Below are 21,438 nucleotides of genomic sequence, written 5' to 3'. Positions count from 1 at the left end.
CCACCGATTGGCAACCCATAACAAGCCCTCCTGGGCCTCAGCGTAAGGGTTCCCACAAAAAAACACATCACAGGGGGCACACTCGTCTGAATGACGCCCTGGACTTACGCAGCATCTGGGGGCACGGCCGTTTGACAGGCGCCCAGGCAAGTAAACGGTGTAATCCATCCGGTAGGAAAAAAACACTGAAGGCTGGTGGAGGGAAGAGGGGTTTTATGGGTAAAGGGGGCGGAATTAATTATTGGAGAAGGCGGTGTTTTTCCTACCCTAGGTATGACGTCTCTCTAAGTAAGTGCTGCCAAGGGACGTGAGGGAAAACCCAAATGCTTCGTCCTCACTGCAAGGATATCAACCATCATTCATATGTGAAAGAATTATATTATGTCATATTAAGACGTACCCTTAAATCCATATGCCTCCTCCTCCCCTGTGGATAGCACAGCAATCCCCAGCATATAATTACACACCTTAGGGACCATTTAATCGCTATTTCCAACTGCTAACAAACTCCCAAAACAAACTCCTGCCAGGTTCACCTCCCACAGGTAGCATAGGGTAGGCAGAGTATGGCACACACAGGCAGCACTCTGCCTGCCCTATGCTTCCTGCGTGTGCCATACTCTGCCCTATGCTGCCTGTGTGTGCCATACTCAGCCCTACCCTGCCTGTGTGTGCCATGCTCTGCCAGCCCTATGCTGCCTGCAGTGTCGGACTGGCCCACAGGGATACCAGGAAAACTCTCGGTGGGCCCAGGTGTCAGTGGGCCCTCCTGCTCCTGACCATTTGGCTTGTTTCATGGTCATTCTCTATTTAAGAATGGGAAGAATGAAGAGAAGGAAGAATAGATGCTAGCATGTAAATAAAAGAGACTAAATAAAAGAGACTAGGATAATAAAGAGGTTGGGTGAGGAAAGGAGGAAAAATATTTTGCAAAACGGGCCTATGGTCTAAGGTTTTCTGTTGGGCCCCTGGGTTCCCAGTCTGACACTGGCTGCCTGTGTGTGCCATACTCTGCCTGCCCTATGCTGTCTGTGTGTGCCATACTCTGCCCTATGCTGCCTGTGTGTGCCATACTCAGTCCTACCCTGCCTGTGTGTGCCATGCTCTGCCAGTCCTATGCTGCCTGTGTGTGCCATACTCTGCCTGCCCTATGCTGCCTGTGTGTGCCATACTCTACCTGCCCTATGCTGCCTGTGTGTGCCATACTCTGCCTGCCCTATGCTGCCTGTGTGTGCCATACTCTGCCTGCCCTATGCTGCCTGTGTGTGCCATACTCTGCCTGCCCTATGCTGCCTGTGTGTGCCATACTCTACCTGCCCTATGCTGCCTGTGTGTGCCATACTCTACCTGCCCTATGCTGCCTGTGTGTGCCATATCCTACCTGCCCTATGCTGCCTGTGTGTGCCATATCCTACCTGATCTATGCTGCCTGTGTGTGCCATACCCTCCCTGCCCTATGCTGCCTGTGTGTGCCATATCCTACCTGACCTATGCTGCCTGTGTGTGCCATACCCTCCCTGCCCTATGCTGCCTGTGTGTGCCATACCCTCCCTGTCTGTGTGTGCCATATCCTCCCTGACCTATGCTGCCTGTGTATGCCATACCCTCCCTACCCTACCCTTCCTGTGTGTGCCATATCCACCCTGCCCTTTGCTGCCTATGTGCCATACCCTCCCTGCCCTATGCTGCCTATGTGCCATACTCTGCCTACCCTACACTGCCTACACACAGGCAGCATAGGCCAGGCAGTACATACAATGTCTGAGGTGTGAACAGGAGAACAATATGGTTGATTACAGCCTGAGCCTGAGGTGTGAACAATGCAGAGATTAAAAGGTGTGAACAGTACAGGGGATTACATGTTTAAACAATACAGAGGGATTACAGCCTAAATCTGAGGTGAGAACCATGCAGGGGGCCAGTTAAACTCAGTACAGATACAATTTAAATCTTACACAAAGTAAGTTAAGCCATCAAAGCAGCCAGACAGGTGGGGGGCCACACAGAGGGAGGACGCGGGCCAGTTGGACAGCACTGATATAGAGCATCATTTCCAGTAATAACCCTAAACCCTGCTTCCTTATAGTTTGAGAGTTTGAGACTTTGTATTATAAAATTATTCAATTTTCCCACTTGGCAGGAAATGTGAGGTTGAAATGAGTGGATATGCAAATACTTCCCTTTGTTATTTTTACCTAGTAAATTTATTCATTTTTAAAATTTCCTCATTAGTGATTTGCCACAGGTAAGTGGTGCAAATCATTAGCAGCCAAAGGGAAACAATGAGCAAAGTATTCAAACTGCAGCTCCCTGTGCTCTTAATAAAGTGTCCCCTGAAACAAACATACCCATGGGTTACAGTGCCAGAGAACCAATCACATAAGGCAGAAAGGGACTGAAAATAAGCATGAATTAAGAGAGTACCTCCTTTTCGCAGTAGGTAGAAGGGCACCACATAAAGCATGACATGTTGGACATAGTAGACCTCAACCTCAAATGGAAGCTGTCAGAAAAGAACCAAGTCTGTGGTCAGAAACTGCATGTTGCACTTTATTTACACATAACAAACCAAATTTTCTGTAGTCATATTTTCTTCTATAACCTCAGTAGTTCTGGGCTTGATTTGGCCACCCACAGGCTGGGCCAGTTTGGGCTGAGACAATTGTTTAACTGGAACAACTGGGTTGTACAGAAGGACCTAGGTTTGTTAGAGAAGGACAACATGATTTTATGATTGCATGGATCAGCTAGAGAATATAACCAGAAATAAAGGAGTTCTAGGATTCATTGTATGGATATTACCATCGTATGGACCATCTGTCTGACCTGTTGCGCATACAGTAAATAGATGAAATGTTTTAAAATCTAAACTTTGTCTGAGAAGGAGGTAAAAAAGCAAATAATATGCAACATAAGCAAAAATATGCATGAATTCCAAACTGAGGATTCATTTATACCACATCTGCTTAACTGAAACCTGTTTGATTAGAAAACAGCCTTATTCTTCTAGAGGGAGACAAGAAGCTTTGTCAAGTCCCTATCCTGTGTATTGGGAGGTACCATGCAGCCAGTTCATTAGGATTCTCATCAGTGCTGCTAAATTGAAAGGCCTGAACCACCGCCTAACCCCACGCTTATCCTACAATTGTTTCTGCCCCCAAATAAATCAGGAAAAAATTAGTTTAGTCTGTAAATGTCCCTTGGGGTACTGAAGAGGGGAAAGTGATTGTAGGCATATAGCATCTTTGGATTTTTATTTTAATGAAAAATATTGTGCCATCGCCTAAATAACAAGTCGATGCAGAAAACTGAAGTCAGAACTTACCAATCTAGTGTTTAGCACAGGGAACACCAAAGCAAGAAGGGCCCCATTTAACATGTGCATCTGCAGCCTAAAATACACAAAAGAAAATACATTTATTCCATACACTGTATTAATATATTAAGCCGTTCGAAGTGGTATGCTTTTAAACTGTACCCATTGTTTCCCATTTCTGGACTTTGCCCACTTGTAAGATACTACACCAGCGTGTGCAAATCCGGGATAACAAAATGACTCAGCCGGAATATATCTTATACAGGGAAACAAGTTGCATTCCTTTGCATGGACTGAACAAGGATTACGCTTGATAGCAACACTGTCTCAGCATACCCAGCTGCTTCCCATAACACCACTTCATAGATAATCCTAAACCTTTAAAAGCAGCATGAGAAATTTGGAAGGTGCAAATTAAAAAGCCCCCTGCCATCTTCCGTGAGTCCTGGCCGAGTCTGTTCTTCCTCCCTAATAGGCTAGAAGGGGAAGTGCAAAGCTTTGAGTGTGTTGCTTCACCAACACTTCAACAGTTATGTAACATGGGCCACTATGATGTTCTAAGGGTAAATTGTGTTGGTAAAAAACATCTTTAGTGCCATCCCCAGTTAAAGAATGGGAGACATTATGCCTTGGGTAGCTAGCCTGTCACCACCAGTGTCTTCTATAAGTACAATGTTTCCCATTGTTTTCAGAGGGAAGCTGTGCCTTTTGAAGAGCCTAAGACATACTGACCCAAGTCCTGTCTTTAAAAGCAACATGCAAAAGTGGAATTCATACTTTCACTATTAAATCCTTTTCTAAAATTTTTTGTAAAGTGCTGGGCGCTGAAACACAAAATCCATCCCTCCACACCATATCCCAGGCCTGGGGTTCTGAATCCTCAGTTTTTATTAATGCCCTCAGTCCGGTGTCTTTTTGATTTTATTTGTTCAGTTTATCTGCTATTCCACAGAATCTCCAGCACATATATTAGGACTGTAATATGTAAACTTGGGGTGTGTCTGGGGTGTGCACAATGGAAGGGGCTAGGTATCAGTACTGATACCTTTTAAAGCTTACACAAAAGGCAAGCAGTCACAGCAGCCAGACAGATGGGGGACCACGGGCCGCCAGTTGGACAGCACTGGCTTAAAATATAATGACTGTCATTTCAAATGAGTTGCATGCAATAATCTGCTGGGCGATTGTATGGATTTGCCACATGCAGATGTGCCTGCCTGACCGATATTGCTTAGGTTTGATTTTGCCTTCGGATGGAAGACCACATTTATGTGCTCCTCATCCCGACGGCCTGGATAACTTTGTTGTTATCAAATTGTTTGGCCTTTAATGTGGGCATACTGGTGACCCTTCACATGTGTGGCCAACTATGATAACTTCATTATTCTACAGAAAGAAGGTGACAGCTTTGCTAAATGCAGCACTTAATGAAATAAAGAGTGAATGTTTCCACACATTTGCTTACAGGTTTAGCTTGCATACCCTACCCAGCACCTCTTTTAAACATGAACTTGACTTACCTGAATATTATAGTGGCCAGTTTACAAGGTGGGCAGGCCAAGAGAAAAATCTGCAAAAAAGGAGAAAAAAATATATATATGATGGACCCAGTATCAATTCTAACCAGCTAAAACATACATAATTATGTAGGGCAAACAACGCTGAACTACAAGTATCATAACCCTATGCATTCTGAGCTCTATTTACATAGAACATTATTTACAAGACACTATATTTTGACTAAACTACTGTAATACATAAGGATATTAAAAGTCACCAAAAGGCCTCAACACAAATCCCAGCACCTTCACTGTAATGCAGTTCTACTTCCTCACAAGTTCCAGATAATCAACAATGCTGATGCGAGTCACAGGGAAATAAACACATTGTGGAACCTTAAGCACATGACATGACTGCATATGATATGCTATTCATATTTCCAACTGGTTTTTCTACTTAATGCTTTGTACACAACAGGGTAATTAAATGTTTTTAAAGGTTTCAAGGGAAACTTTCTGTAATGTAGGTTATACCTGTGCTAAACATATATACATACACACACACACACACACACACTTGTAGTTGGACATTTTAGGAATAATGCCTAAAGGTCCCCATACATGGGCCGATTCGGCAGCTAATCGGCCCGTCTATGGGCACTACCGACGGGCCTGCCTGACCGATATCTGGCCTGAAATCGGCCAGATCTCGATCGGCAGGTTTAAAAAAGGCAGGTTAAAAAATCTAGGTTGTTGCTGTGAGGTTATGGCTGACCCACCCGTAGGTGGGGGATATTGGGAGAAGATCCGCTCGCTTGGCAACATCGTCAAGCAAGCGGATCTGAAGGTGTATGGGCACCTTAATTCATTAAGCTTAGGGGCTGTAAAAGGATGTTGCTGTGGGGTTATGGCTGACCCTCTCCCTCTGGTAGACCCCACAGGTTGAGATCAGATAACACCTGAAAAAAAGCAATCTGCTGTACACCAAACCAGTATCCAGAATCTTGGATACCAATGCTCATCACCTTTGGCACAAGATCCATTTTTAATTATCCCTTTATAGCTGCTGGCTGAGTTCAGTGAAGGGAAAAGGAGTGCTACAAGGAAACTAGAATAAAAATCTGCAGAGGAACAGGATTACAAAAGTTACAGGAAGAAACAAGGGGCTGCAATGGGACTTTGGAGGAAGGTAATAAAATGGGGAAACTAAAGTGACTGACCAAAAGGCAGAGATAGATTATGACCCAAAAGACAGTTTCCCCACCTAGATTCTCCCCCACATACATGATCTGCTACTCCTTACAGCTAGCAAACTACTGTAATTACAATAGGAGCAAAACAATGCAGACTGTGCCTAGGGATATGCAAAGCTGTAACATGGCTCTGTCACCAAGGACACTACATACGTTCCTTTGACAAAAAGGCCAGCTATGCAGCTTTCATTAGCTTGGCACTAAATCCCATGCTAGCTGGATGCTTTGCCTGAAGCTTTATATATAAGTAAAGCTTCAATTAGTCTTCCCTCTCTAACATGGCCTATTTAAACATCCTATTTTTTTTTGTTTTTGTTTACACACACACACACACATATATAGCTTTATATCTGAAATACCTTTATGAATTTTATTAAACATATTGATACAGAAGTGACATCCACTTACACAGGAAAACCTAAGCTTTCTTAATTTGTCTGCATTCAACCTTTGTCCGATTTGTCTGCCATAAACTCCATTTTAGTCAAATAATTATGAATTTTTAAAAATGATTACCTTTTTCTCTGTAATAATACAATACCTTGTACTGGATCCTAACTATGCTATAATTAATCCTTATTGGAAGCAAAACAATCCTATTGGGTTTAAATTATTTTTTGGTAGACTTAAGGTATGGAGATCCTAATTACAGAAAGACACCTTATCCGGAAAACTCTCAAGGTCAGAAGCATTCTGACTCATACCTGTATATGACAGACACCTAAAAAAATTAGGGGGTGGCAGTTTTCATAATTTATAAAATAAACCAAAATATATCAACATTTTTAAATACATGATAGAAGATTGGTTTGGAGAGAACCATGTACAGGTATGGGATCCCTTATGTGGAAACGCATTATCCAGAAAGTTCCGAATTACGGAAAGGCCATCTCCCATACACTCCATTATAAGCAAATAATTCTAATTTTTAAAAATGATTTCCTTTATCTCTGTAATAATAAAACAATACCTTGTACTTGATCCCAACTAATATATAATGAATCATTATTGGATGCAAAACAATCCTATTGGGTTTATTCAATATTTAATTGATTTTTAGCAGACTTAATTTACGGAGATCCAAATTACAGAAAGATCCCTTATCTGGAAAACCCCAGGTCCCGAGCATTCTGGATGACAGGTTCCATACCTGTATAAGGATTGTGCCAATACCAAATCATATTTAGTTTTAAAGAGGTTTATGAACAGCTTAACTTCATATCTTTACTAAAACAGTAGCTTGACCCCAGGAAGCCTACTGGGGTGGCAAGAACCAAACATGGAGTAGCTTCAATTTGCCTGTTTGCTCCATTCAGCTCCAGAAATAAAAAAAACCCAGATTTTTCTTGAGTAAAACAGGGAAAAGGTATGTTCACAAGCCATAATTATTGAACCTCTATTATAAATGACATGCAATATATACTTTAAGAGTCACTAAATATACAGACTAACCTAGGGAAGAGGTTTTTCTCCTAAACAGCTGGTAACTTATACACCAGAGAGACTGTCACAACATCCTCTTGCCTTACAATTAAAAGTAATTAATCTTTCAGCTTTTCCTCTGCTCGTGACATGATATATTCATAACCAATAGGGCATGCAAGGAATACAAATTAAAAAGACTACCCTGGCAATATTTAGAAATACATTACAAACTGGTTTTAAAATGTTTATTTTTAAATATATTACATTTTAGTCTTAAATGCCAGTTTAAAAGAATCAGAGCACTCAAGTAGGAAGGGAATGTATCTGTACAAATAACTTACATGATACATTTGTATCTGCGACCCACCAAGTCATCTCGCTGTAGAATACAGATCAGAAAACCTGTGAATTATTACTCAAGTTGTCATAACAACGTTTCCAGTTTCATTCAGTGTGGAATGTTTTCCTAAGTAATGGCAACCACTCACAATAAACAAACATAAGCCTGGCTTATGAATCATTTTAGTAAAATATGAACTTGGGGGTGCAGGAAACCCCCAAGTTGGGCGAGTGATAGGCTCCAGCTGCTTTTAATTGACATTTTTCTGATAATCACGGTTAGGAACAATTAACAGGGAAACAGATAAAATAGAATGTAGGTGAAATAGTACATAATAGTCCCTAATGAATTCAAGGGTCAGGGTGACTTAAAACTAAAGTTTGCACATTCTTCAACTTATAAACAAAAACACATATTCTCTATATTGTCTACAATGAAGGTTAATGCATTGTTTCATTTTAAGCTTTATTGTCATGATGGACTGAGCAGAATTTATACTTGGTGGTTTTTGAATTATTCTGCATATTGCTGAGGATTTTGAAATGGTTGCTAGGGTCCCACTTACCCTAGCAACAAGGCAAAAGTTTAAAGAAAAAACTCCCTCAGTGAGGCAAATAGCTATCCTTGTGGCCCGTGCCATTGTGTGTCTTTCATAGAAACTGCACTGGCCATTGGCACATCTTGGGTACCATGCTGACATGCCTGATCTATTTACTATTTTAGCATGGGTGGACATATTTTAGCATTGGTGTTAATGTAACAAACATAGCAATATGTTTTTCTAAATGCACACGGATTTCTGGCATAGGAACCAAATGGTATGTGTTGGAAAGGAAATGGGAACTTAAAGAGTATAAACAGGATAATCCACAAGCAAAGCTCATGATAAGCATGGAAGGAACATCATCACGGAACAGTCCTGCCAGCTAAACAGCACGATGATTGGCTGCGACTGAAAAACAATGGGTTGCAGGAAGGTTAAGCAGGTGCTGGAAAAGCTCAGGTAATGCCTTAATGAGTGTTTCCCACTGCCAATATTGCTTCTACTCTTCAGGCAATATATGTTCTCTAGCAATTATCCCCTTCCCTAGCACAGCGAGCCTGCTAAACATATTGCAAGCAAGTACCCATGGGTGCAAAGAATATGTTAGCAGGCAATTCCCACAAGATATAATTAACTCTTCATTTAACTGAAACATTTGTAATACACTGCTGTTCCACTTTACCCTTTAAGTGCCAATTGAAAGCTTCCTGATCATTGTAAAGTTAGATCGAGGCACAGCATTAACTCGGGATCTTTAATATATCTATTTCCGAAACTGTTCCGGCTATGTCACATCGGTAACACACTTCATTAGTGATGTCAGTGATATTCAATGGAAGCCACCACTTGTTTTGCTGGGAGGTCAGCAGGCAGCAAAGTTATGTAGGGTAAAGGTGCATAGATTTCATATTCAAACAGGTTGGATATCTGCCAGGTGTCTTTGGGATAAAAGGTCAGCTGTTATGTACAGTACGGCTGTGCTTTGTTTGTAACCCTTGTCTGTACTGAAGTAAGACACCTATTCAGGGTTGATTATGGCTTATTTATCAGTCAACTGCTTATATCACAGGCTATAGGGAAAAGCAAACATATGCACAATGGGGCATTCTTTTTCAGCCACTTTATTTAAAAGTAGCTCAGCTTTTGTTAAATCAGTGATCCCCAACCAGTGGCTCGGGGGCAACATGTTGCTCCCCAACCGTTGGATGTTGCTCTCAGTGCCCCTAAACCAGGTAGTTATTTTTGAATTCCTGACTTGGGGGCAAGTTTTGGTTGAATAAAAACAAGATTTCCTACCAAATAAAGCCCCCTGTAAGCTGATAGTGTGCATAGAGGCTGCCTAATAGCCAATCACAGCCTCCATGAACTTTTTTTTTGGTGCTTGTGTTGCTCTCCAAGTCTTTTTACATCTGACTGTGGCTCCCGAGTAAAAAAGGTTGGGGACCCCTGTGTTAAATGAATGGAAAGTAAAGCCAGTCTTGTGCAGACAGACTGTGCAACCAATTTAAGGCTATAAGGCTAATGCCAGACGAGGCGTAGGGCAGATTTTTTCGGCAAGAGGAAAATCGCTTGCTGAAAATTCTGCCCCACACCTCCTACATGTGCCTGCACCCGAATGAATGATATACGCTCGGGTGCAGGCACCCGAGCGTATTCCATTCATTCGGGTGCTAGCCGAAAATATCCGCCCTACGCCTTGTCTCAAATTAGCCTAAATGCAGATGAACACATGCCTGAGAATCATCCCCTATGCTGGCATCGGCCCTTCCCTGTGCTTGCATCCACAGCCATTGCATCAGGCCAGGTGCAGGAGCACAGAGTGAATTTCTGCACCAAAACTTGAGGCTATGCATGTTGGTGAAGAAATCTACTCCATAAGCCTGCACCAATGACGCAATGGCTCCAGGTGCAGCAGGCTGATGCCAGAGTGGGGGCTAAGGCTACTGCCATACTGGGCATTTTCTTGGCATATGAGCACAGGCCAAGAAACTGCCTCCTTGCTCACATCTGCTTTTATGGTGTATCTGCACTCAGAGACACACGGAATATCAGCAGTGAATGGTACCTGCTGCAGAGAAGTAGCATCATCTTTCACCTGACTTGTAGGAGTGCCTTAAAAATCAAGAACTGAACTCAAAAGGTGATGCAAATATATGTACAGGTATGGGATCTGTTATCCAGAATGCTCGGGACCTGGGGTCTTCCGGATACGGGATATTTCCGTAGTTTGTTTCTCCATGCTTTACTTTTACTAAAAAATAATATAATCATTAAATAAACCCAAAAGGATTGTTCTGCCTCCAATAAGGATTAATTATACCTTAGTTTGGATCAAGTAGAATGTACTGTTTTAATATTACAGAGAAAAAGGAAATCATTTCTAAAAATTAAAATCATTTCTTTAAAATGGAGTCTATGGGAGATGGCCTTTCCGTAATTCGGAACTTTCTGGATAACAGATCCTATACCAGTAGTCAGATATTTAAAAAAATAAAAGGTAAACTGCAATTTAGCTGCATATGGAGGTTAGTGAGGCAGAAAGCAGAAATGGGAAAAAGCTAAATTATGAAGGGGTTTCTAATAGAATCTTAAGCATCAAATACTGGATTACAGCTTCTTCCGATCTGGTCTACAGCTGGATATGGATATGTAGCACTTGGGCAAAGTCTGGTTGGCCACTGGCTCAAACCTCATGCCAGCGGGGGGGCACTTTCAAACCAGTTCCCCTTCAACTCTGAGTGATTACCTCTGGTACAGTCACTAAATGTATGTGTTGGGACCAAGCCACCCAAATTTGGGAAAACTAGCCCTGTGATGATGTGAAAATTTACAGCAGCACTCTTAATTGATCAAATACCACCAGCTGTGTCTGAAAGACAAAATAGGCATTTGCATCTATATCAACACTGAAATATCTTTTTGTGTGCTTTAAAAATGTAGGCCCTAGAGAAAACACGAAAAACTTGTCACACAGCTGCTCATCTGGGACCTTATTTCCAACACAACCACAACAGAGAAGAATGGAGGAGCAAGCCAAACCACTGACTGACACATTTCCACAAACAGCAGAGTTACCAGACCCATTTTACTAAATGATACTAGGGAATTCCCAATGAAATCTTAAATGTAGGGTATTACAGACTTCATCAATACTGGATCAATACTGTTTGAGAACCAGTTAAGTAGAAACATTGTCAACATTCTACACTCTTTTATTCAGCTTTGTCAGAACAGATTTGGCTGATTATATTTGTAATATAAAAAAAAGACCCACTGATTTTTATAAGGGGGGCTTTTTATGCTACACTTTTTCCCACTATAACCTGGACAGTCAAAACCCTCCAAGCCTAATCATGACCAATCATTACATAGGGGCTGATTAATGATAATCACACTGGGAGAATTCTAAAGTATTCCTCGCACTTTGTAAGGAAATTATTAATAAATGTCATAGAATTCAGTCAGGAAAGTATTTAATTAATCAATATAAAGCAGATCAATGTGTCAATTTTCCAGAATGTGTTCAACTACTTTGAGTATTAGAATATAATTCTGTTTTATGGGATGCTAGGGCTTGGTATTCCTTCTGTGCTTTAAACCCCACTGAATCAATATTCCCCTTAAAATGAACATGCTTTGCAAAAAATGAATGCAATTCAAGGGAATGTGTTGGATTACAAATAATATATAATATTGTTATTATATTTTTTAGCCCATAAGATTCTAAAAAGAAATCAATGGATATTTTCTACATATGATTAGGGAGACAAAATTATTATTATTTAATGATAACCCATATTTTCTAAAGCCCTGTTATCAGGACACATCTTTAATTCCAAAGGGTCAGTTTTTGGGGAAAAAAGTTACACTCCTATTTAAGCTTATAGAAAGCAGGGCTGTTCAACTCAATAATGCGGAACTCAAGGGCAGGCTGGTGCCATAAAAATCTTCTGCAGGCCCATATCTAGTGCCAAGGCCTCCAGTTGGGCTATACTGGTATAAGCAAAGAATCAAGAAAGTATATGTTTTTAAAGATAATCTGTTCTGTCACCTATTCTTTAAATAGAAAATATGCTTTTAGATAATGCTATCCATTTCTTTTTAGCAAACATTCAGTAGGTCAACTGTTAACATAGATTAGGCCTCGCTTCCTAATTTTCCAGCCTGCCATGCAAGCTGCAGTTTGGTTGATAAGGTCAACAGTACCCAACTAAGCAGATAACAGTTTGGAATTCCAGTCTAAAAACACAAAATAACAAGTAAAATAATTTGAAAACCACAAAAATATAACTGTGAAGACCTTAGAAGTCTTACAAGTATCAAAATGTGGGATTAGATTTTTAGAAATGTTTTTATCAATGGGTGAAAGTTAAAGTTCACCATCTGATAAATATACTTCTAAAAATCCCATAGGAATGGATAGAAAGTGGGTGAATTTTTCTGTGGTGAACTCTAATCTCACATTTTGACAAATCTGCCCCTAAGAACACCAATATTAACAGCCTACAAAAAAATAAATTTTAAGGTGATATGTTTTTTGGTAGAGCAGAATGGGCTGGTGTAATAAGTAATGCAAGAGAGCAGTGAAATGTAACAGCTGCTATCTGACAAAGGCAGTTTATAGCATCTGGATCTGATCTAAGAGCAGGAAAACACTTATACAGGTATGCACAAAGTATGTTTTCTATCCTGTAACACACACAATTCAGTATAGTAATTCAAAATTATGCTAAATTGTCGATACAACACCTATCAAAATTCCATAACTGCACTGAACTTTGTCTCAGATATACTATATGTTCTATAGTAATATATGACTAAGCTGTTAGCCCATTCTCCACACCCTGTTTATCATCAGTCTCTACGAACAGCAAACTTAGTTATCTGATGTGACTTCAAAAAGGTGCATATTTAGGGGCAAATTTATTATTCTGTGTAAAACGAAATCTGACAATAATGGTGCATAACCTTACAGGCCAAAATATTCCATAAATACGAAGTGAAAAAACAGATGTAATTTTATTTTATATATGTGCACATATATAAATTCTATTTATATATACAGTGGATATAAAAAGTCTACACACCCCTGGTAAAATGTCAGGGAAGAAAACCAAAAAAACTAAAATATTGTGATTGCATAAGTGTGCACACCCTCTTCTAACTGGGGATGTAGCTGTCTTCAGAATTAAGCAATCACATTCAAAATCATGTTAAATAGGATTCAGCATACACCTGCCATCATTTAAAGTGCCTCTGATTAACCCCAAATAAAGTCCAACTGCTCTAGTTGGTGTTTCCTGACATTTTTTTAGTCGCATCCCACAGCAAAAGCCTTGGTCCACAGAGAGCTTCCAAAGCATCAGAGGGATCTCATTGTTAAAAGATATCAGTCAGGAGAAGGGTACAAAAGAATTTCCAAGGCATTAGATATACCATGGAATACATTAAAGACAGTCATTATCAAGTGGAGAAAATATGGCACAACAGTGACATTACCAAGAACTGGACGTCCCTCCAAAATTGATGAAAAGACAAGAAGAAAACTGGTCAGGGAGGCTACCAAGAGGCCTACAGCAACATTAAAGGAGCTGCAGGAGTATCTGGCAAGTACTGGCTGTGTGGTACATGTGACAACAATCTCCCGTATTCTGGGCTATAGGGTAGAGTGGCAAGACGAAAGCCTTTTCTTACGAAGAAAAACATCCAAGCCAGGCTACATTTTGCAAAAATACATCTGAAGTCTCCCAAAAGCATGTGGGAAAAGGTGTTATGGTCTGATGAAACCAAGGTTGAACTTTTTGGCCAAAATTCCAAAAAATGTTTGGCGCAAAAACAATACTGCACATCAGTATGCTGTAATAAAATCAAAAGGTGCTTCAACAAAGTATTAGTTTAAGAGTGTGCACACTTATGCAACCACATTATTTTAGTTTTTTTTTTGTTTTGTTTTCTTCCCTCCACCTAAAAGATTTCAATTTGTTTTTTAATTGAGTGGTACAGTTTATAGGTCACATTAAAGGTGGAAAAAGTTCTGAAATGATTTATCTTTGTCTCATTTTTGTACAGAACAGGAACCTGACATTTTATCAGGGGTGTGTAGACTTTTTATATCCACTGTATTCATGATATGTGTTCTTTAAATCTACTTGCTTACACAAGTCTGTATGGGGAAATGCAATTCCCACCTCAGAGCTTTCTGGATATGTGGTCTGCAGGTAAATAAGAGAGTTCATTCTCAAAATGTCTTTTAATTGACTAAAGCATATAAAACTATAACCTATAGATTACCAACTATACTGGTAATAATATTACATTACTTTTGTAAAATTGTCACAATGGCATTGTCTCTACTGGAGGAGAAAATTCAAACCGACAGCAGTAATCTGCCCCATGTCTGCTCACATGAGGAGGTTTCAGGCTGTAACAAGGCTTTCAAACCACCAGCATTTTTCAGATGTGACAGTAGCCTAACACATCTAAGTTTATTGAATTATTTCCCATGCCCACCATCATGGATTTTCCACATGTATTTTTCATTTGTTCAGCGTGTGCACCAGATTCACTGCATGAAGTTGCACTTATATAGTTCACAAAATATCAGAATCTTTAAGCACGTTTAAGAACAAAATGTGCAGACCTTGCCAGAGCTCCTAGGCTGTAAGCCCAATTCCAGCACAGCCACAGCGGAACAGAAAGGAGGCGACAGCCAAACCGCCAACTGGGACATGGGCCTGGGACATGTTTCCATAGAGACCAGAGCAAGGCCTTTACATAAGGAGAACAGGAGAACAGGAATAAAGATGCAGACAGCTCTTAGGCAGATGATTTCCCATTAAAGAATGATTTTCTCGTAATCTCTCAGAAATAACATTCTGCACCTAAAAAATGTGTTTCAAATTCTGCTTAATTTAAGGCTGTGAAGAATCTCAGGGAAGTTCAGCTGTCAGACAATAATAAGATGAGGTGGGAAGAAATGACTGCTTGGGAAAAGCTAACACTGACATAGATGCAACAATGTAAAAGGGCCTAATAATAGGGTAACTATCACTTATAAGATTACTTTATTTCTGGATTAGCAGGTTTACACAGTGAAAGGTTTAAGTTATATATGTTATCCAGGTTACAGTAGGTTCACCAACTAGACTTATATAATGTCACAAGCAGAGCAGTGATGCAATGGTAGCACCGGGGTCCTAGGCCCAATTCCAGCTAGATTATGTGTATGTCCCTAATGTGCTTGTGTGGGTCTCTTGTTTCCTTTTATTTAAATCTTAAATAAGTATTAAAAGTAAAATCAAATTAAGTGATCAGTTTAAGGCCCTCGTCCCGCCATTGTGTTATTGCATGTTATTTAAGTGGCAGTGTACACTTCTCAACATTAGCAAAATACATTTTATTATAAAGCACTAACAAAGCATTGTTGACACTTCCATCCCTGTAATGGGGCGAGTTACACGGGATAGAAATAATAATTTCTGCATAAAAGAAAACACTCCCTAAAGGTGGCTATACAGGAGTAGACTTAAGCTGCCAATTCAAATCCTTTAGACTGATTTGGCAGCTTATCTGCCCGTGTATGGGAACCCCCAACAGGCTGACCGATAACCCCCAACAGGCTGACCGATATCTTGGTCCAAGGGCTCCTATACCCCTAGGACCAAACTATCGATATTGGGAGTAGATCAGCTTGTTTGCTGACCTTGCCAAAATAGCTTGTTGGGCAACGTCACAGGTAATCTGGTTATCTACCTTGCAAAAACCAGGAAGTCCAAGCCTTATTTAGTGAACACTAGGGGTTTCTGCTAGGCAGCTGCTGGTAGTGCATTCAAGTACATGACAGGCTTCCAAGTGCAAAAATAAATGGAACTAAAATGACATGCGTGCCCTACTTTTTATAGTCCCATTATGCTTTATCTGCATGTGCACCGAAGGCCCATCTGCCACTTGAAAGGATATCTGGAGGCTGACTACTATTAATGTACAATTATTCAGGATGCACTGAATCCATTTTTTTTAGATTCAGCCAAATACCAAATTTTCCACTAAGGATTCAGCCAAATCGAAACTGTAATTTGCATAAGCAAATGAGTTTAATTCATGTAAATAGAAGAAATGCACATGTGAAGTGCACATACAAAAATCCTACATAAACACATGTAAAGTCTGCATCCGGAAGCACTGAATGCAAGAGTTGGCATTGGTTGGCAGATATCGGCTGTGTGTGCTGCATCGGGGCAGTTCAGTACTTCTGGGTGCAGCCACAACTAGAGGATTTTTTTTTTTTTTAAGCGCAGGTACGGATTGTCTACCTGCGCTTATCCACTGGCCGACAATCCGCCCCATGTGCCGTTGCCCTTAGCTACACAAACATCTTTTTTTCTGCATAGAATATTAAGATTTCAGGAGCAAATTAAATGCAGAAACCAGAACAGAGACATGTGGTTAAATCTTTTAGCTGCAGTGGTCCATAAATAACGAGAGACTAACTGATAATGGAGATTTTATATATAATATCTATACAGTCATCTATTATCACTTACATTATCCTCCCGGCTACACATCTAACATTCAGTTATTATTTTCATTATCATTGCTTATTTATCTAGAACTGGCACAATTAGAATCTCTAAGGCTGCAGTAAAAAGCAAGAGTTAAATTAATACAGAAAAGTGCTATAAGTATTGCGATCAGACGCAGAAAGCTATACAGATTACTTTCCTAACAGTAATAGTGCATAAAAGCTACACTACTTTACTTTGTCAATAATGGAAAGAGACACACAACAAACACAGAAAATTCCACAAACTACTGAGACACCTTTGTTAAACAGAAGTCAGTGTAAAAACATTCAGACTTATAGGGCGCTAGGGTTTTCACCTAGCCATTATTTAATGTGTTTCTCCACACAAAAACAATTTTTTTAAATAGTAAAAGAAAACAGCATTTTATGCAACTTTTTGATATCATATATGTTAGTTTTTTAAAATCCTCTGACTGTTTTGGTTCTCTACACTTCTGAGACAATGTGGTAAATCAGTAGATTAACCAACCTCTGTTAGACTGCAACTACATTTATATAAAAAAATAATAAGATTAATTAATTATATGTAGGGGAAAAACTGTTTTTGCAGTGAAGGACCCCTCTAACCACCCAAATGGTAAAAATGTCATAATCTGTGTATGTATGTTCAGCCATGGAAACCTGAATGTACACAACCTCTAGCTGTAGGCTCTTCTCTAATTATGGTTCAGAGATATACAATACACAAAAGTAACAGTGATTTCAAAATGGAAATTTTGTGCTTGTTTTTCTCTCCCAAATGCATTGTACTTTGTACAAACTAGGCAATTTAAATGCTCTTGACAAGAGTTAATATCACCTTTCACAGCAGGAGCTGCCAAATAATGCAATACAAACAGACTGCTATCAGGTCAATGTGCACGTGATTATACTTTCCTGGAGCAAGTCTTCCAGCACTTCTGACATATTACATCATGGATTATTTTCTGATAAATAAATTTGTCCCTGGTTGTTCAGCTTCATGTCTCTGAGAACGGTTGGTATTGTGATTAGAGGGTGATTTTTTATACCTGTGCACGGAGATTAGTCGCATCTGTGTTTTCCATCATTGCGACTGGGGTTTTAAAAAACTGTGGCGACTAATTGCACTGTCTGTCTTCACTATAGTAACCAAAGATTTATCACTGCTAATGACCTAACTAGCACCATTCCCTGGCAAACTCCACACACAGTGGCAATTGGATGGCCAGATATCAGCCAGTTCCAATATAGTTTATTAGGAATATTGGAGGATGGGCATATTTATCTTATCTTATTGGCTGCCAAAATGGTGCTTAGGACACAAAATTCTTATGACCTAACAGCATACACTAATTGGCAGCAGCCATGGTCAGAAAATTTAGATAGAATGGACTGGTCAACCATCTTGCCTTGTAAGAGGCCAGCTTGACTCAGGCACGGATTTTGCAAACCACCACAATATCTGTCACCCATACCCACAAACAAAGTATTTATTAAATATTATATGTCTCTTCTACCCTTATAGCACTTATTATATCCATTATTAGCAATGAGAATATAGCCAGATACAAACTGCGCATTGTTTTATTTGGCTTATATTCTCCTTATTTTTAATATTTAAATTACACCACAAAACTGAGAAAACATTAAGGGGCTGCTGCAAGATGCATCTATTTATTAGGTTGGTGGGGGTGTTTGGGCCTCTGTGTACTTAAAATGCCAGGCCCAGTCCCATTCCAGACCTGGCCAAAACTGTTCAAGACTTGCGCTTTAAGTTTTTCTTATAGTGTTTTTGGGTCTGTACTTAGTCATACAGAAGGGGGAAGTGATGTAAGAGGAAAGTAACTTGTAATTCGACCAAGTCACTAAGGGGCATATCTTTATTTTTTCTTCTTCTGTGTAACAAGTCACAAGGCTTTAGCTCCAATGAGGCAGTGATATTGGTCAAAATTAGTTCAATATGTGTTTTTTATATTGGTGCCCATGATCCCCTGTATTACAGAATTCCTTCTCCAATTAATACTACTAATTGTATAACAAAATCAGAATGACTAGATTAATCAGAATCCCATTTGAAAAAGTATTAAGAAACTGTGCTTTGTAAAGGTAGTGAAATTTCTGAATTTTGTCATAAATATGTGACTTGACACAGCAGTCCAAAGTATACTAGACATGCAACCATGATTTTTAAAAAATTAAACAACTTGATGCCACATTACAAACCTGGTCTCGATATACATAAACACTAGATAAGGCATCTTGGTATTATAAGATTTGCCCATACTCCCATAGTACAACTAAACAAAAAGCAGGAAGGAGGTGCAGAATGTTACTTCCAGGATCTGTCAGCGCCTCACACACGATAGTGAGAAGCGCTAGCAGCCTGAAGTTCTTTTTAAGGACAGACTTGATCGCCTTTCAAAGGCTCCATGGATGTAGCAAGTTTGGACAGCAAGGCCAAAAACCTTCCTAACTGCCTCGCCATGTTGCTACACGTTCACCTTTACATTACTAACTGAAAATACAGGATTATTAGGTGAGGCACAGCTGTGGTGTGCACTCTCGAGCGAAAGTAAGATTGTCCAACATTTTTATGTCAACTCACAGGATATGTAAGGATCCATCATACTAAATATAACTCATCCATGAATATGCCTGGGTGAATGTAAAGAGTTGAGCTAATCTATAATTTGATTCACATTAAAGGGGTTCAACGTCCTAAGGGTAAAGACACACAGAGCTAATATTAGCAGCTACTTATCATGGCTACTAAAACAGACAATGCTGATCATTTACTGATAATTGTCTGTTTTAGCAGAGGCAATTCTCAGTATTGTCTATGGCAGGGTATTTTCTGGTGTTGAGTAGCCGTGAAAAAGTAGCAGCTACTAGTAGCTCAGTATGTATTCACCCTAAGGGCTCTGGTACACGGGGAGATTAGTCGCCCGCGGCAAAACTCCCTGCTCGCGGGCGACTAATCTCCCCGTGTGCCAGAGCCCTAATACTGTTTTCTGCAAAAAAAAGAAAGTCTTATATGCATTAAACATTTTCAGTAGTTTGTTACAAAGCAGTGTTTTTATTTTTTTCCGTTCTCTGGTCCATACTCAAAACAAAGTAGCAGGAGTCATTCCTACTCCAGGTCTGCTGGCTTCCTTAATCTAGAACCAGAGACAGAGGTGCAGAGACTATAAACAGCCTGAGAGATACTGTGTTCAATACCAATGATAAGTTTTAATTGTAAATATAATTAGTATTAAAAACAGTACCTGTCTAAAAATTATTAAACCCATTGAGGATTTTCCCCTAGTGTCCCTGGGCCCCTGTAGCTGCTATGCCAATAGATGGGTGGGGCAGAGGGCACCATACTTGCCTGCAGCATAGTAACCACATGGCATGGATTCAGCAGGTAGATGACAGTCTTGGTGGCGAACTTGAAGCCAACTTCCACTCCAAAGGTCAGGCACATGGCCACCAACAGCAGGTTCTTGCCCAGGCTCTCACAGCGCACAGCCGGGGTACCACTGGGCTCCCACTCTCCAGCTCTGCCTCTCAGGATCTTCCTCAGGGACACCCCGATCTCCAGCAGGGACACGATCAGCAGCACCAGGCTCTCCAGCAAGCGCTGTCCCGGAGGAAGAAAAGAGGCGCACTCCGCGCCCCCATTGCCCGCTATGTTGGGATCTACCCCTCCATAGAGCCAGTCCGAGTAACGGGACATGCTACCGTCCTCCCTCAGCACAGCCTCCAGCGCTCCGCTTCTGCCCTCCTGGCGGAACATCAAATGCGCAACTTGTGTCTGCTCCACTTACATCCCAGGGCGTCAAAATATGGCGGGTAAGAGAATCAAGGCGCAGAGCGTTTGCGCTACGTGCGCAGTCTATTGGAGCGTATTTAAGTAAGGTAGAAGCAGAGAAAGGCAGGGAGCTGACAGTGGGCAGCTGTGCAAACACACTAGCACTCACCCAGGCGGTGCCGCCTAACCACTGGGCACTAACTCGCTCACAGTGTTGCGCCTGCCTGTAGAATGTGACGGCTACTGGTGTGTGCAGCTCAGCTTCCCAGTTGTGCAGAGTGCGGCACCAGAACAAGGCAAGGACTTGGCACCTCTTCAATAGGAAGTAGTAGTGACGGGGGCCATACCAATACACCCCTAGGGACTTTGCTGAGGGTCAGGCCTCCTCTCCCACCCAACAAAATATATGCGAGGACCAGCAGCTCTATCCACATCACCCCACCACAGAGCCCGAATCACAGAGCCAGAACGCACGACTCTTCCTATTGGGCGAGACACTCCTCCAAGCCCCGCCCACCTCGGTGTCATCGCGTCATCTGGAACTTTTGCCTGAGGGCGTCAGTCTTTCAATTGGTATTTGCCTGTGAGCGGGAAGGGGTCGTTGTCAGAGTAGGGGTACCCGGCTAATCTGTCTCACTGCAGCATTGCCCTTCTCCGTCCTGTTTTTCTTCTCTGTAGCTTGTAGGCGTGCAGCCGGTGCGCACTTGTTGATGTGGGTCGGAC

At 40.8% G+C, this 21,438-nt stretch overlaps 1 protein-coding gene across 1 annotated transcript in view; it reads right to left on the bottom strand.

Annotated features, from left to right (window-relative positions):
• Positions 1-21,110, bottom strand: part of tmem164 (transmembrane protein 164) — a 28,339-nt gene extending 7,229 nt beyond the window's left edge. Inside the window, 4 exon segments of the mRNA NM_001079093.1 lie at positions 2,425-2,503; positions 3,326-3,392; positions 4,837-4,886; positions 20,293-21,110. Coding sequence (NP_001072561.1) covers positions 2,425-2,503; positions 3,326-3,392; positions 4,837-4,886; positions 20,293-20,640 — 544 coding nt within the window. The 5' untranslated portion in view covers positions 20,641-21,110.
• Between the last annotated feature and the right edge of the window lie 328 nt (positions 21,111-21,438).

This window comes from Xenopus tropicalis, chromosome 8 (assembly GCF_000004195.4).
Source record: "Xenopus tropicalis strain Nigerian chromosome 8, UCB_Xtro_10.0, whole genome shotgun sequence".
NCBI classification, from domain to species: Eukaryota; Metazoa; Chordata; class Amphibia; order Anura; family Pipidae; genus Xenopus; species Xenopus tropicalis.
Note: the sequence above shows the minus strand (reverse complement) of the source record. Positions and strands in the feature narration are given on the sequence as shown.